Source organism: Notolepis coatsorum (genome assembly GCF_963971535.1).
Source record: "Notolepis coatsorum genome assembly, chromosome: 11".
NCBI lineage: Eukaryota > Metazoa > Chordata > Actinopteri > Aulopiformes > Paralepididae > Notolepis > Notolepis coatsorum.
Window position 1 is genome coordinate 2,725,228 of NC_140175.1, and position 17,666 is coordinate 2,742,893.

General features: G+C 46.1%; 1 protein-coding gene across 1 annotated transcript in view; it reads right to left on the reverse strand.

Annotated features, from left to right (window-relative positions):
- zmiz2 (zinc finger, MIZ-type containing 2) overlaps positions 1-17,666 on the reverse strand; it is an 82,717-nt gene that overhangs the window by 550 nt on the left and 64,501 nt on the right. The window contains 5 exon segments of the mRNA XM_084324574.1: positions 1,302-1,601; positions 7,814-7,938; positions 10,708-10,949; positions 14,005-14,073; positions 14,358-14,425. Of these exon segments, the coding sequence (XP_084180700.1) occupies positions 1,302-1,601; positions 7,814-7,938; positions 10,708-10,949; positions 14,005-14,073; positions 14,358-14,425 (804 nt within the window).

Genomic DNA, 17,666 nt, shown 5'->3' on the forward strand with positions numbered 1-17,666 from the left:
AGACAGACAGAGAGAGAGACAGAGAGAGAGACAGAGAGAGAGAGGACAGGAAGAGAGAGAGAGAGAGAGAGTCGGGTTTTAGTTAAGTGGGGAAAAAGACCATTTTTGAAACCCTTTACCACATATTGAAATAAGGCCCCCGCCCCCCACCTGAATCAAAAAGGTCAGGATAAGAGAAATGGAGAGAACATAGAGAAAAGGAGAAAAGATTGTATGTTGTAAATATAGTGCTAGTGTGTGTGTGTGTGTGTGTGTGTGTGTGTGTGTGTGTGTGTGTGTGTGTGTGTGTGTGGTAAATGTCTTCCCAGATGATAAAGAGTGCAGATCACACTAGAGATTAACCCCAAATATAAAGCTGACACTATGTTGGTCAAAAGAAAAGGAAATAAAGCAGACATTAAAGTGTGCACTAGGTGTAATACATCTCAGAGGTTTATGTGTACTAGGTGTAATATGTATATGATGTAATATGTCTCATTAAAGAGGTTTATGTGTACTAGGTGTAATATGTATATGATGTAATACATCTCATTAAAGAGGTTTATGTGTAATATGTATATGATGTAATACATCTCATTAGAGAGGTTTATGTGTACTAGGTGTAATATGTATATGATGTAATACATCTCATTAAAGAGGTTTATGTGTACTAGGTGTAATATGTATATGATGTAATACATCTCATTAAAGAGGTTTATGTGTACTAGGTGTAATATGTATATGATGTAATACATCTCATTAGAGAGGTTTATGTGTACTAGGTGTAATATGTATATGATGTAATACATCTCATTAAAGAGGTTTATGTGTACTAGGTGTAATATGTATATGATGTAATACATCTCATTAAAGAGGTTTATGTGTACTAGGTGTAATAAGTCTCATTGCTTGATTGTAAATGTGAAACAGGAAACAGACAAGAGGAGCTCGTGGGGTCAGGGGTCAGGCTGATAAAACACGAGGGGGTCGGGACTCTTTGGTCGGTTTATCATTTCATTCCTTTTCTCAGTCAGCGTGTTATTTATGCTTTGGCAGTTTGGATGGTTAGTTAGTGAAGTGAATTCACTGTGGGAGGGGCTTATCGGTGGGCGGGCGGACGGGTTCACGCGCTCACGTGACGACCTCCCCGTGACCTCCCCAGTGAGCCCTGAGCAGACTCCTGTTTCTGTGTTTACATTATTACGTGAACCAGCCCTGTAGCGGCAGGCAGCAGCGCGGGGACAAGCCATGGGATCTGGTTGGGTTGTTAAAGACCTGCCTTGTTCCCCCCCCCCTGGTGCCTAAGACAGGATGTGACTCACATCTAGTGAGTGATGCGGCCCCTCTCCTCCGGGCGCTCCCGGGCCCCCCAGGCCAAAGCCCTCGCCTCCCGGCGCTCCCGGGCCCCCCAGGCCAAAAGAGCCCTCTCCGCCGGGCCCCCCCGGGCCCCCCCCCAGGCCAAAGCCCTCCGCCTGCAGCCGGGAGTTCTGGGCGGAGGGGTTCCGCTGGTGCATGATGGGGCTGCCGGCCTCGCCCAGGTTGCCGTGGCTGCCGTGGCCGCCGCCGGAGTTCTGGTGCTGGAGGGAGTTGTGGGCGGGCTCCATCCGGCCGGCGTGAGGCATCTGAGACACAGGGGGAGGAGACAGGAAGTGAGGTCATGTTCCACAGCGGCAGGACAGCATAGAGAGAGAGGAAGTGAGGTCATGTTCCACAGCGGCGAGACGGTGTTGTGGTGGCTGATGCAATGATATGGCAAAAGCAGTCAGATCTATATGACCTTTGCTGAAATGGCTCGATAGGATTCGCAAGCCGCGTGTGAGAGGATGTGAGAGGATGTGAGAGGATGTGAGAGGATGTGGCGTCGGTCGATAATAAGGTACAACACTCGCAGGACTGGAGAGACGAGAGAGCCCTGCATACCCTCAGAATAATAGTAACAGACATTCTGAGTATTACTTTTCTCCTGAAAACCGTCAGACAAGCGTTTGGCAGCAGCCGTGAACACCACCGCGCCACAGGGCAAAATAAACACCAAATCAATTGGACGTTCTATCCATCTCTCTCTCTCTCGCTTATTGATTGCATATTAATAATATGATATTGTAAGGAAGGGGCAGGACCAGATAAGCTTTGCTTCTTTCTGTCCCTTCTCGAACAAAACCATTTGTCTTGAGCTATGTTGACAATTGCTTCCATGTCTAGGAAGTAGGGCTGGGACTTTATTGCATTAATTTCGATTAATTAACTACAGAAAGAATTAAAAGTTAAAAAAAATGGATGCATTTAATCGCATAAACTTACACTTTATATTTATTGATGGGGGATTTGCACTACAACTCGTACACCTACTGTGAATTGTACCTAAATTGCACCTCGTCCCATTTCTCCATTTCTGCCTTGCACTATATAGTATTGTATATTAGTACACTGCACAGTATTGTATATTGTATGGTAACTACGTCTATTCTGCATCGAACATTGTACATATGTCTAAACTGAACACTGTGACCTCATCTTTCTTTGCTTCTAATTTTGCTATGTTATTTTATTTCATACTTATCTTGTCTTGCACAGTCTCTGGAGCGTAACAGTAAGAAGCATTTTGTATAAAAGTATTCTGTACTTCTGTATGACAACTATTAAAGAAACTTGAAACTTGATGATTTTTCTTTATCGTGTAAGAATGTTACCTAACTTTTTTCTTAGTCTGGTTTGTTCATTAAAAATTTAAAATAAAAGAGAAATTGGAATTCTGGAATGTACTTGAAAGTAACTTTTACCTCGAAAGTGCTTGAGTTTACAAAAGGTCCTTTGCGCTATTCGCTACATATATATTATTCCTAAAATTGCTGCACTCTGTTGGTCTGTGTAGTAGCTAATACAGGATTTTGCGGCTTAAATTATGTATAATGTATATTCATTGATTCACCAAAATTAATTTGAATAAAACGTTTTAGCTTTTCGCATCAAATATTGATATGCGATTAAAATGTGATACATTTCGATTAATTAACTATAAAGTCTCAAATTAATTAGATTAAAAAATTTCACAGAGTGAGTAGTCCCACCACTACTAGGAAGATATATTTTATTTTAATTGTATTTTATTTTGTTTTTTTATTCTATTTTTATTTAATTTTTGTTATTTTAAGTTTGTGTGTTTATGGTTGTTCGAGATAAATACAGATCAAATCAAATCAAATCAAATCAAATCATGCCCCCGCCGGGGGTGTTTTCGACACAGATAATGTGGAACAGGCGGTTGGACCCGAGGCGGGCTTTAAAGGAACAGGTCCGCTCGGCCCATTCGGACCCGGCCAGGCGTTAAACATCCCGAGCGCGGTGAATGGAAACGGAGCCGACCCCATTGAGCCGCGGCGGCCCCCTGCCCAGCCCGAGGGGCCCCCAGGAACTGCACCGGCTGCACTCTGCGTGTGTTGTTCATCAAATGTGCTGCGCGTTCAATGTGTGGAGAATAATGAGGGCTGTGGCCTGGTCAGTCTGGTAGGAGAGAGAGAGAGAGAGAGAGGAGGTGGCTGTATATAAGAGCTGTGACCTGGTCAGTCTGGTAGGAGAGAGAGAGAGAGAGAGGAGGAGGTGGCTGTATATAAGAGCTGTGACCTGGTCAGTCTGGTAGGAGAGAGAGAGAGAGGAGGAGGAGGTGGCTGTATATAAGAGCTGTGACCTGGTCAGTCTGGTAGGAGAGAGAGAGAGAGAGGAGGTGGCTGTATATAAGAGCTGTGACCTGGTCAGTCTGGTAGGAGAGAGAGAGAGAGAGGAGGAGGTGGCTGTATATAAGAGCTGTGACCTGGTCAGTCTGGTAGGAGAGAGAGAGAGAGAGGAGGAGGTGGCTGTATATAAGAGCTGTGACCTGGTCAGTCTGGTAGGAGAGAGAGAGAGAGAGGAGGAGGTGGCTGTATATAAGAGCTGTGACCTGGTCAGTCTGGTAGGAGAGAGAGAGAGAGAGAGAGAGGAGGTGGCTGTATATAAGAGCTGTGACCTGGTCAGTCTGGTAGGAGAGAGAGAGAGAGAGAGGAGGAGGTGGCTGTATATAAGAGCTGTGACCTGGTCAGTCTGGTAGGAGAGAGAGAGGAGGAGGTGGCTGTATATAAGAGCTGTGACCTGGTCAGTCTGGTAGGAGAGAGAGAGAGAGGAGGAGGAGGTGGCTGTATATAAGAGCTGTGACCTGGTCAGTCTGGTAGGAGAGAGAGAGAGAGGAGGAGGAGGTGGCTGTATATAAGAGCTGTGACCTGGTCAGTCTGGTAGGAGAGAGAGAGGAGGAGGAGGTGGCTGTATATAAGAGCTGTGACCTGGTCAGTCTGGTAGGAGAGAGAGAGAGAGGAGGAGGAGGTGCCTGTATATAAGAGCTGTGACCTGGTCAGTCTGGTAGGAGAGAGAGAGGAGGAGGAGGTGGCTGTATATAAGAGCTGTGACCTGGTCAGTCTGGTAGGAGAGAGAGAGAGAGAGGAGGAGGAGGTGGCTGTATATAAGAGCTGTGACCTGGTCAGTCTGGTAGGAGAGAGAGAGAGAGAGAGAGAGGAGGAGGCTGTATATAAGAGCTGTGACCTGGTCAGTCTGGTAGGAGAGAGAGAGAGAGAGAGAGGAGGTGGCTGTATATAAGAGCTGTGACCTGGTCAGTCTGGTAGGAGAGAGAGAGGAGGAGGAGGTGGCTGTATATAAGAGCTGTGACCTGGTCAGTCTGGTAGGAGAGAGAGAGAGAGAGAGAGGAGGTGGCTGTATATAAGAGCTGTGACCTGGTCAGTCTGGTAGGAGAGAGAGAGAGAGAGAGAGAGGAGGTGGCTGTATATAAGAGCTGTGACCTGGTCAGTCTGGTAGGAGAGAGAGAGAGAGGAGGAGGAGGTGGCTGTATATAAGAGCTGTGACCTGGTCAGTCTGGTAGGAGAGAGAGAGAGAGAGGAGGAGGTGGCTGTATATAAGAGCTGTGACCTGGTCAGTCTGGTAGGAGAGAGAGAGAGAGAGAGAGAGGAGGAGGTGGCTGTATATAAGAGCTGTGACCTGGTCAGTCTGGTAGGAGAGAGAGAGAGAGAGAGGAGGAGGTGGCTGTATATAAGAGCTGTGACCTGGTCAGTCTGGTAGGAGAGAGAGAGAGAGAGAGGAGGAGGTGGCTGTATATAAGAGCTGTGACCTGGTCAGTCTGGTAGGAGAGAGAGAGAGAGGAGGAGGAGGTGGCTGTATATAAGAGCTGTGACCTGGTCAGTCTGGTAGGAGAGAGAGAGAGAGGAGGAGGAGGTGGCTGTATATAAGAGCTGTGACCTGGTCAGTCTGGTAGGAGAGAGAGAGAGAGAGAGAGGAGGTGGCTGTATATAAGAGCTGTGACCTGGTCAGTCTGGTAGGAGAGAGAGAGAGAGGAGGAGGAGGTGGCTGTATATAAGAGCTGTGACCTGGTCAGTCTGGTAGGAGAGAGAGAGAGAGGAGGAGGAGGTGGCTGTATATAAGAGCTGTGACCTGGTCAGTCTGGTAGGAGAGAGAGAGAGAGAGGAGGAGGTGGCTGTATATAAGAGCTGTGACCTGGTCAGTCTGGTAGGAGAGAGAGAGAGAGAGAGAGGAGGTGGCTGTATATAAGAGCTGTGACCTGGTCAGTCTGGTAGGAGAGAGAGAGAGAGAGAGGAGGAGGTGGCTGTATATAAGAGCTGTGACCTGGTCAGTCTGGTAGGAGAGAGAGAGAGAGGAGGAGGAGGTGGCTGTATATAAGAGCTGTGACCTGGTCAGTCTGGTAGGAGAGAGAGAGAGAGAGAGGAGGTGGCTGTATATAAGAGCTGTAACCTGGTCAGTCTGGTAGGAGAGAGAGAGAGAGAGGAGGAGGTGGCTGTATATAAGAGCTGTGACCTGGTCAGTCTGGTAGGAGAGAGAGAGAGAGAGGAGGAGGTGGCTGTATATAAGAGCTGTGACCTGGTCAGTCTGGTAGGAGAGAGAGAGAGGAGGAGGTGGCTGTATATAAGAGCTGTGACCTGGTCAGTCTGGTAGGAGAGAGAGAGAGAGAGGAGGAGGTGGCTGTATATAAGAGCTGTGACCTGGTCAGTCTGGTAGGAGAGAGAGAGGAGGAGGAGGTGGCTGTATATAAGAGCTGTGACCTGGTCAGTCTGGTAGGAGAGAGAGAGGAGGAGGAGGAGGTGGCTGTATATAAGAGCTGTGACCTGGTCAGTCTGGTAGGAGAGAGAGAGAGAGAGGAGGAGGTGGCTGTATATAAGAGCTGTGACCTGGTCAGTCTGGTAGGAGAGAGAGAGAGAGGAGGAGGTGGCTGTATATAAGAGCTGTGACCTGGTCAGTCTGGTAGGAGAGAGAGAGGAGGAGGAGGAGGTGGCTGTATATAAGAGCTGTGACCTGGTCAGTCTGGTAGGAGAGAGAGAGAGAGAGGAGGAGGTGGCTGTATATAAGAGCTGTGACCTGGTCAGTCTGGTAGGAGAGAGAGAGAGAGAGGAGGAGGTGGCTGTATATAAGAGCTGTGACCTGGTCAGTCTGGTAGGAGAGAGAGAGAGAGAGGAGGAGGTGGCTGTATATAAGAGCTGTGACCTGGTCAGTCTGGTAGGAGAGAGAGAGAGAGGAGGTGGCTGTATATAAGAGCTGTGACCTGGTCAGTCTGGTAGGAGAGAGAGAGAGAGAGAGGAGGAGGTGGCTGTATATAAGAGCTGTGACCTGGTCAGTCTGGTAGGAGAGAGAGAGAGAGAGGAGGAGGTGGCTGTATATAAGAGCTGTGACCTGGTCAGTCTGGTAGGAGAGAGAGGAGGAGGAGGTGGCTGTATATAAGAGCTGTGACCTGGTCAGTCTGGTAGGAGAGAGAGAGAGAGGAGGAGGTGGCTGTATATAAGAGCTGTGACCTGGTCAGTCTGGTAGGAGAGAGAGAGGAGGAGGTGGCTGTATATAAGAGCTGTGACCTGGTCAGTCTGGTAGGAGAGAGAGAGAGAGGAGGAGGAGGTGGCTGTATATAAGAGCTGTGACCTGGTCAGTCTGGTAGGAGAGAGAGAGAGAGAGGAGGAGGTGGCTGTATATAAGAGCTGTGACCTGGTCAGTCTGGTAGGAGAGAGAGAGGAGGAGGAGGTGGCTGTATATAAGAGCTGTGACCTGGTCAGTCTGGTAGGAGAGAGAGAGAGAGGAGGAGGTGGCTGTATATAAGAGCTGTGACCTGGTCAGTCTGGTAGGAGAGAGAGAGAGAGAGGAGGAGGTGGCTGTATATAAGAGCTGTGACCTGGTCAGTCTGGTAGGAGAGAGAGAGAGGAGGAGGAGGTGGCTGTATATAAGAGCTGTGACCTGGTCAGTCTGGTAGGAGAGAGAGAGAGAGAGAGGAGGTGGCTGTATATAAGAGCTGTGACCTGGTCAGTCTGGTAGGAGAGAGAGAGGAGGAGGAGGTGGCTGTATATAAGAGCTGTGACCTGGTCAGTCTGGTAGGAGAGAGAGAGAGAGAGGAGGAGGTGGCTGTATATAAGAGCTGTGACCTGGTCAGTCTGGTAGGAGAGAGAGAGAGAGGGGGAGGAGGTGGCTGTATATAAGAGCTGTGACCTGGTCAGTCTGGTAGGAGAGAGAGAGAGGAGGAGGAGGTGGCTGTATATAAGAGCTGTGACCTGGTCAGTCTGGTAGGAGAGAGAGAGGAGGAGGAGGTGGCTGTATATAAGAGCTGTGACCTGGTCAGTCTGGTAGGAGAGAGAGAGAGAGGAGGAGGTGGCTGTATATAAGAGCTGTGACCTGGTCAGTCTGGTAGGAGAGAGAGAGAGGAGGAGGTGGCTGTATATAAGAGCTGTGACCTGGTCAGTCTGGTAGGAGAGAGAGAGAGGAGGAGGTGGCTGTATATAAGAGCCGTGGTGTGTGTGTGGTGTCTGACCTGGTCAGTCTGGTAGGAGAGAGGCGGTGGCTGGGGTCCGGACGGCCCGTAGTCTCCCAGGGTGGGGGTTCCAGGAGTGTTGGGGAAGTCTGAAAATCCTGCTTGACTGGAAAATCCCTGGCCAGCTAACGGAGCAGCACAAAACAAAAACACAAATGAAACACACTCTCGACTAGAGCGGCGCACAGCGTTCATCATCGGGCACGAGACTGAGCACAGGGGGTGCACTGCAGGGGGAATACGCCCTTTTCCAAGTCAGCACATGGGTCTGTGCATGTTCACATTTACATGACATTTACATTTAGTCATTTAGCTGAAACGCTTTTGTCCAAAGCGACTTACAAGTTCTGTACGACAAGTCAAGTCAAGTCAATTTTATTTATATAGCACATTTCCAGGCAGCGGCAGCTGGCACCAAAGTGCTTCACAGGCAGGTTGATAAAAACAAAATACCGTAATTCCTCTAATTGTAACCCCGGCTTGTATTTGTTTCAACTGTAGCGGGTACCAGGCTTGTATTAGGAGGAGGCCTGTATAAGAGAGAGGCCTATATTTCAAATTTTCAAACGGATCATAATGAATAAATCAACATTTTGTGTCAGTTTGAACCCAGTAAAATGTACTGGGTTCATTTATTGAAACCAAGTACTGTATGAAATAGTAAACAGTGCAATTACAGGTGGTCACTGGTCATTTCAACGTTTTCAAAGTGAAATCAAGTAACTAGCTCAGTATGCAGCTCAGTATATTAGTAACCCGGCTTGTATTAGGAGGCCGGCTTATAATTGCTTAGCTCAAGAGCGCACCCGGCCATTAATAGAGACCCGGCTTGTATTTGAGACCCGGTTACTATTAGAGGAATTACGGTAATGTGATGCAAGATATAAGATTAAAAACATAGTAAAGCAATGAAAGTAATAAAAACAGGTAGGGCACAGTAAAACAAAGAGGATAGAAGGGCCAGGGGTCTAGTAGTGATTAAGTGGGGGGGAAGGCCAAGGAGACAGGTCATCAGGAAGGGCACAACTCCATCAGCTGAGTAACAATGTTCATCAAAGTGTTGAGTGCTACAGTGTAGGTTAGTTTATTAGGACAAGTGCATGATGACAGTAAGGTTAGTTAGGGTTAGATTAATTTTTTTCCATTTCAGATAATGGTTGAAGAAGTGCGTCTTTAGTCGACGGCGAAAGACTGGACGGGATTCGGCTGCTGTCCTAACTGGGGTGGGTAGTTCATTCCACCATTGTGGGGCAAGGACTGACTGGTGGAATGAACTACCCACCCCAGTTAGGACAGCCGAATCCCGTCCAGTCTTTCGCCGTCGACTAAAGACGCACTTCTTCAACCATTATCTGAAATGGAAAAAAAATATATACAAATCTAACCCTAACTAACCGTACTGTCGTGCACTTGTCCTAATAAACTAACCTACACTGTAACACTCAACACTTTGATGAACATTGTTACTCAGCTGATAGAGTTGTACCCTTCTTGCTGTCTTGTCGTACAGAACTTGTAAGTCGCTTTGGATAAAAGCGTTCAGCTAAATGACTAAATGTAAATGTAAATAGGCGGTTTCTCCTGGTATGTTAGGATGTTAGGAGACCTGCTAGTCTCTGCGTGTTCTTAGTGCAGTTACTGTCCCTTCTACTGTAGCTGTGGGCCTCGAACCAGGAGGACAGACTGGTTATTTACAGAGACAGTTACAAGACATCTCCATGTGGCGTTCCTGTGTACAGGGTTCCCAGACGTTGCAAAATAAAATTCAAGGACTTTCAAGTACTTTTACAAGCACTATTTTTCATTTTAAAATGGCATTTAAAAAGGAAAAAAATAGGATCCGACAATTAATTAAACTTTAGATAAAAAAAAATTTATTTCTTGATTCAGATTTTTTTTATCATGGATGAACAAAACGTTCAATGCGAATGGTTGATTTGAATTCCAATGACTTTTTAAGCACCTTGTTAAAAAGAATTGGCTGTTTTCAAGGAATCCAGCCAGGCCTCGACTTTTTCTTGACAAAAATCAAGCACTTCAAGCACCGTGTGCGGTGAACCCTGTGTGTAGTGAGGTCACTTAACCTCTTAAGCCCGATCGGCCCGGTACCGGTATCTCCCGGTATTTCCTTCACGGTCTTTGCTGCCCTGTAACGGGCGCCCGGTGGTACTAAATCCAGATTTAACTCTGCCATTGGAATGAGGAGAGATATGAGTTGGCCATAATAAGGTAATCTGATATTCTATATTCATATTTCAAATTGCATGTGTCCGGTTGGCAAAAGTCTTTACTGTATCTACAAAAAAAAAAACTGTAAATCACCTGCCCTTTGTTCATTAGCTTAGAGATCTTTAGTGCACTTATTATTATTATTACTTGATCTCAAGAAGGCGCTGAATGAGCTCAGTGGCAATCTTTCACTTTTGGTCAATGTTAGCATCATGGTTTTATTCACCGTCAAAGATGGAATTCTTAATAATAATAATAATAATAACGGATATTCTCCTTTGGTTCATTACAATTTACTCAAACATAGTAACAGACACAATATCGGACACTGGGAATACATTCTTGTTGTATGTACTTTTAGGTGAATCTTCTGAAAATATGGCTAGGGCTCAACCCTTTCAACCGCCGCACTACCAAGCGGTTAACCCTTTCACTGCGACGACACACGGAAGGTTAACCCTTTCACTGCCACACGACAGCCGGTTAACCCTTTCACTGCCACACGGCAGAAGGTTAACCCTTTACTATCACACAACCGACGGTCGCCTTGAAGGATAGTAAAGGGTTAACCTTCTGTCGTGTGGCAGTGAAAGGGTTAAGAGGTTAACCCACATTGTGAGCAGCGTCTCAGCCTCCAGACGCCTCGTCGTTCCTCGTCACTGTACCTGGGCTGTTGTAGTCTGGAGTGTTTCTGCCCCCTGGTGTCAGGCTCTGGTAGGGCGAGGAGGCGGGGCCGAGGGCAGCGATCATCTCCATGACGTTGGGCAGGACCATGTGACTCGGGCTGACGGTGCGGCAGCGCTTCAGCACGGGCCCGTCCGGCTCCTCCTTTATGTGCAGGTCTGGCTTCACGGGGACGGGCCTCCAGCCACACACAGGGTCAATGGTGATCTCCTCATACTCTGAACTGGAGGCCGAGAGGAGGGGGGGGAGAGGAGAGAGAGAGGAGAGGAGGAGAGAGGAGGAGAGGAGAGAGGAGAGAGAGGAGAGGAGAGGAGGAGGAGAGAGGAGGAGAGGAGAGGAGAGAGGAGGAGAGGAGAGAGATACAGAGAGGAGAGAGGAGAGAGAGGAGAGGAGAGGAGAGATACAGAGAGGAGAGATGGAGAGAGGAGAGAGAGGAGAGGAGAGATGAGAGGAGAGGAGGAGAGATACAGAGAGAGGAGAGGAGAGATGGAGAGAGGAGAGGAGAGAGGAGAGATGAGAGGAGAGAGGAGAGAGAGGAGAGATGGAGAGAGGAGAGGAGAGATGGAGAGAGAGGAGAGATACAGAGAGGAGAGATGGAGAGAGGAGAGAGGAGAGAGAGGAGAGAGAGGAGAGGAGAGGAGAGAGGGAGAGAGAGGAGATGGAGAGAGGAGAGATGGAGAGAGAGGAGAGATACAGAGAGGAGAGATGGAGAGAGGAGAGGAGAGAGGAGAGAGAGGAGAGAGGAGAGAGAGGAGAGAGGGAGAGAGAGGAGAGAGAGGAGAGATGGAGAGAGAGGAGAGATGGAGAGAGGAGAGGAGAGATGGAGAGAGGAGAGATGGAGAGAGAGGAGAGATACAGAGAGGAGAGATGGAGAGAGGAGAGGAGAGGAGAGAGAGGAGAGATGGAGAGAGGAGAGAGGAGAGGAGAGATGGAGAGAGGAGAGAGGAGAGATACAAAGAGGAGAGATGGAGAGAGGAGAGGAGAGATGGAGAGAGAGGAGAGAGGAGAGAGGAGAGGAGAGAGGAGAGGAGGGATGGAGAGAGAGGAGAGATGGAGAGAGAGGAGAGATGGAGAGAGAGGAGAGGAGAGAGATGGAGAGAGGAGAGGAGAGAGGAGAGGAGAGATGAGAGATGGAGAGAGGAGAGATGGAGAGAGGAGAGAGGAGAGATGGAGAGAGAGGAGAGGAGAGATACAGAGATGGAGAGAGAGGAGAGAGGAGAGGAGAGATACAGAGAGGAGAGAGAGGAGAGAGGAGAGAGGAGAGGAGAGATGGAGAGAGGAGAGGAGAGATGGAGAGAGGAGAGAGGAGAGATGGAGAGAGAGGAGAGGAGAGATACAGAGATGGAGAGAGAGGAGAGAGGAGAGAGGAGAGGAGAGAGGAGAGGAGAGATGGAGAGGAGAGATGGAGAGAGGAGAGGAGAGATGGAGAGGAGAGATGGAGAGAGGAGAGGAGAGATGGAGAGATGAGAGATGGAGAGCGGAGATACAGAGAGGAGAGATGAAGAGATGAGATAGAGGAGGGATGGCGGAAAGATGGAGAGAGAAGAGAGGTGAGATACAGAGAGGATATATACAGAGATGGAGAGATGAGATACAGAGAAGAGATGGAGAGATGAGATACAGAGATGAGATACAGAGAAGAGATACAGAGAAGAGATACAGAGAGAGGTGAGATACAGAGAGGATATATACAGAGATGGAGAGATGAGATACAGAGAAGAGATGGAGAGATGAGATACAGAGATGAGATACAGAGAAGAGATACAGAGAAGAGATACAGAGAGAGGTGAGATACAGAGAGGGGTGAGGAGAGGGAGAGAGGAGATGTAGAAATACACAATCATTTAGTGTTGTATTACTGGATCTTGTAAACTAGTCACAGTGGAACAGTAATATCGTGCTTTTCCAGTGTTTAACTCTTTCACTGCCACACGACAGAAGGTTAAGTTCAAGTTCTTTAATAGTTGTCATACAGAAGTACAGAATACTTTCATACAAAATGCTTCTTACTGTTAACCCTTTACTATCACACAACCGACGGCGATGCTCCATCATTAGCATCATTAGCTAAAGGTTTACAGTGTTAGTGTTTACAGCCTTAAATAATGTTTGGCACACAAAGACCGAACTGACTGAAAAATAATATAGGCTACATTTGTCAAAGTATTAACTTAGTGCAAACAAACAATATGCTCAGCCAGCACTAGACTTTCCTTTCTTTAATATAAACACAAAAACAATGTCAACAATGTTTAAATTCCCTGATTGTCAGTTCTTAATGGAAAGATTAGTTTTCCGCTTGAAATTAAAGTGCAGTATTTGAAATACAATGAAAGGAATATGGCTGGATTTCTTATCAAAGGGAAAAGTGTCACTGTGTTATTTAAAATAAATAAATAAACGAATTAGAAGGCCATCAATATAAATTGCAGCATACATCAAACTAACACACAAACACACTGTACTGTTTCAAAACAATTCTATTCATTCTATTTTAAAAATACGTACATTATCTGTCTACATTTATTTAGACTAACATTATTTAAATATTGAGTGCAACTGTGGTGGATTAACGTAATTCGTTGAGTTGGAACTATCTATGGGTTGGCGGGTCCGCAGGGACATTTTAGCGTGTGGGACCTTCAGCTCAGCCAACGTTAGGAGTTCATAACATGCAGTGGGAAAGCGGCAATAGTCCCGGTTGGAGTTAGTAAACTAAACACAGTTGTATGTTAGCCTTCTTGGATGTTGAATAAACGTCTATCATTGTCTTTAAACACCCCGCCTCTCAGACTCCCATTTTCTCCTCTGCTAGCTAGTAGCTACGATAACATTTCATTGACTGTATTAGCTGGCGGGCTACCATAGTTAAAACGTGCGTTGTGTTGTACAAACTGCTAACGTTATGGCAAGATGTGTGTAGGCCTATGTAATGTTAATGGCTATGTTTTTAAAGTCGTAATGAAGATTGATTTATATTGCGCTTGCCATTTTTACACAAACTGACTAGCAGCTGCAGCTCACCTCTCCCGGCTCCGTGCCAAATGAAGTTTTTATTTTTTATTTGCGCACCATCTGAACCGTACGATACACAGACGCCCCGAACCGTGGAGGACGTATCGAACGGTGTACGGTTCGAATGCGTATCGTTCCACCCCTATTAGATATGGTGTTATGATATATGTTGTAAACTAGGGTTGACATGAGGAAGTAGACACAACATGTACAAAGTTCAAAGTTATTTTATACATATCAGCTAAAGTCATAAATGCACTCACTTTTGGATGTAGACAAGAATACCAAGCATGTATTGGTCGACCTCCAGCCCCTCCAGTAAAGCTGTTTTACTGTAGAGAGAGAAAGAGAGACAGAGGGAGAGAGAGACACAGAGAGAGAGACAGAGACCGATGGAGAGAGAGACACGGAGAGAGAGAGAAAGAGAGACAGAGGGAGAGAGAGACACGGAGAGAGAGAGAAAGAGGGAGAGAGAGATGCACACAGAGGGACAGAGAGAGAATATTTAAATGGTGAAGATGATGCGTCTCAGGTGCTAATATGATTTAAATGATGAAGATGATGAGTATCAGGTACTAATATGACTCTTAGATGATGAAGAGTATCAGGTCCATACTTGCACACAGGACATCTCCAGGTCCCCCGCTCACAGTTCAGTTGCAAATATGACTCCAAGTCAAAACACTACGAAGAAAAGACAAAGATGGAGGGAATAAAAGAGTGAGCAATTCACCACATGTGTGTATGTGTGTGTGTATATATAATATATACATGTGTGTGTGTGTGTATGTATATGTGTATGTGTATATGTATGTGTGTGTGTATGTATGCGTGTGTGTACGAGTGTGTGTGTGTACATGTGTGTGTACGTGTGTGTATATGTATGTTTGTGTACGTGTGTGTAAATGTATATATATATATGTATATATATATGTGTGTGTATATGTGCGTGTGTGTACATGTTAGGGCTGACCTTCGAAGCTTTTTTTGGCAATCGAAGCTTCGGGGCCGAGCTTCGATTTTAATTCGAAGCTTCGAATTTCTTTTTAAAAAAAATAAAAAGAAATATATTTTTTTAATATTTTTTTTTGGTTTTTTTTATCTTATGTTGTGGGACTTGTACAGCACTTTCGTAAACTTTGTTGTTTTTAAATGTGCTCTATAAATATATTCATCCCAGTATCTTTCTTTCTTATGTGTGGAATTCTACAAGGCGCGCCCACACACACACACACACACACACACACACACACACACACACACACACACACACACACTTACATTTAGTCATTTAGCTGACGCTTTTATCCAAAGCGACTTACAAGTTCTGTACGACAAGACAGCAAGAAGGGTACAACTCTATCAGCTGAGTAACAATGTTTATCAAGTGTTGCGTGTTACAGTGTAGGTTAGTTTATTAGGACAAGTGCATGACAGTAAGGTTAGTCACGGTTAGATTTTTTTTTTTTTTATCATTTCAGATAATGGTTGAAGAAGTGAGTCTTTAGTCGACGGCGAAAGATTGGACGGGATTCGGCTGTCCTAACTGGGATGGGTAGTTCACACACACACACACACACACACACACACACACAAATCTAAGTAAAAAAAAAAAAAAAATTGAATTTTTTTTTTGATTTTTTTTTTTTACTTCGATTTTTTTTTATGTTCGAAGCTTGTGCCATCGAACGAAGCTTCGAAGCTTCGAAGTATTTAAGACAGCCCTAGTACATGTATGTATATATATATATGTGTGTACATGTATATATATATTTGTGTGTGTGCGTGTGTATGTATACAATGTGTGTGTATAAATTAGGGGTGTAAAGGTACACGTATCCGTACCGAACCGTTTCAGTGTTTACCGTACCGTACCGAACGGCTGTGTACCGAAAGAATACAACGGTATGTTAACCACTAACGACCACCCACCCATTGTTTTTTCACAATCTAATATAATTATTTTTTTTTATCCACTTTTTTCTCCTTTTTCTATTTTTCTCCCATCCCAATTGCGCTGTGCCAATTCCCCCCCCCCCCCCCCCCCCCCCGTCTTGAACGTTGCTCGCATATGCCCCCCACTGGCCAGTTGTAGGGAGGATAGAAGCCTTGCATCACGTGTCCCCTCAGATACATGTGGAGGCAGCCTGTCACATCTTTTCACCTGCCAGCACGGACTCTCATTGGTGAGGAGTAACGCGTGGGAGGCTCCACACTGCCCCCCGCCACTTCCTGTCTCTGCTGTGCAGGCGTCCCCCAACCAACCTGTAGGAGTCGCTGTCCACAACGTCCAGATTACCACCCATCGACTTCCCTCCCGCTAACTCTGCCAATTGAGTTAGTATGACGGCCGGCCCAAGCCGGAGGCAACGCAGACCGCTGGAGTCGAACCCGGTGTCTCTTGGTTGGTGACGAGCGCAATGTCCGCTGCGCCACCCAGCCGCATAATCTAATATAATTATTATCATTATTTAAATTTTTTACAAGTCTATTATTAATTTCAATATAGAATATTGGTTGACAGCCCTGGAAGTACAATTAGTTACTGCACACTACATCACCCCAGAGTGGCACTTTCCCCCACTGTACCGAAAACCCGTGACTTCAAAACAGAGGTACGTACCGTACCGTGGTTTTTGTGTACCGTTACACCCCTAGTGTAAATGTATATATAGATATATGTGTCTGTATGTATATATATATGTGTGTGTCTCCTCACCTGTATGTGTCTATGTGTGTGTGTCTATGTGTCTCCCCTCACCTGTATGTGTCTATGTGTGTGTGTACATGTGTGTGTCTCCTCACCTGTATGTGTCTATGTGTGTGTGTACATGTGTGTCTCCTCACCTGTATGTGTCTATGTGTGTGTGTACATGTGTGTGTCTCCTCACCTGTATGTGTCTATGTGTGTGTGTACATGTGTGCGTCTCCTCACCTGTATGTGTCTATGTGTGTGTGTACGTGTGTGTGTCTCCTCACCTGTATGTGTCTATGTGTGTGTGTACATGTGTGTGTCTCCTCACCTGTATGTGTCTATGTGTGTGTGTATATGTGTGTCTCCTCACCTGTATGTGTCTATGCGTGTGTGTACGTGTGTGTGTCTCCTTACCTGTATGTGTCTATGTGTGTGTGTACATGTGTGTGTCTCCTCACCTGTATGTGTCTATGTGTGTGTGTACGTGTGTGTGTCTCCTTACCTGTATGTGTCTATGCGTGTGTGTATATGTGTGTGTCTCCTCACCTGTATGTGTACATGTGTGTGTGTATATGTGTGCGTCTCCTCACCTGTATGTGTCTGTGTGTGTGTACATGTGTGTGTCTCCTCACCTGTATGTGTCTATGTGTGTGTGTACATGTGTGCGTCTCCTCACCTGTATGTGTCTATGTGTGTGTGTGTATGTGTGTGTGTACATGTGTGCGTCTCCTCACCTGTATGTGTCTATGTGTGTGTGTGTATGTGTGTGTGCACATGTGTGCGTCTCCTCACCTGTATGTGTCTATGTGTGTGTGTGTATGTGTGTGTGTACATGTGTGTGTCTCCTCACCTGTATGTGTGTGTGTGTGTGTGTGTGTGTGTACATGTGTGTGTCTCCTCACCTGTATGTGTGTGTGTGTGTGTACATGTGTGTGTCTCCTCACCTGTATGTGTGTGTGTGTGTGTGTGTGTGTGTGTACATGTGTGTGTCTCCTCACCTGTATGTGTCTATGTGTGTGTGTGTACATGTGTGTGTCTCCTCACCTGTATGTGTCTATGTGTGTGTGTACATGTGTGCGTCTCCTCACCTGTATGTGTCTATGTGTGTGTGTGTATGTGTGTGTACATGTGTGCGTCTCCTCACCTGTATGTGTCTGTGTGTGTGTGTATGTGTGTGTGTACATGTGTGTCTCCTCACCTGTATGTGTGTGTGTGTGTGTGTGTGTACAT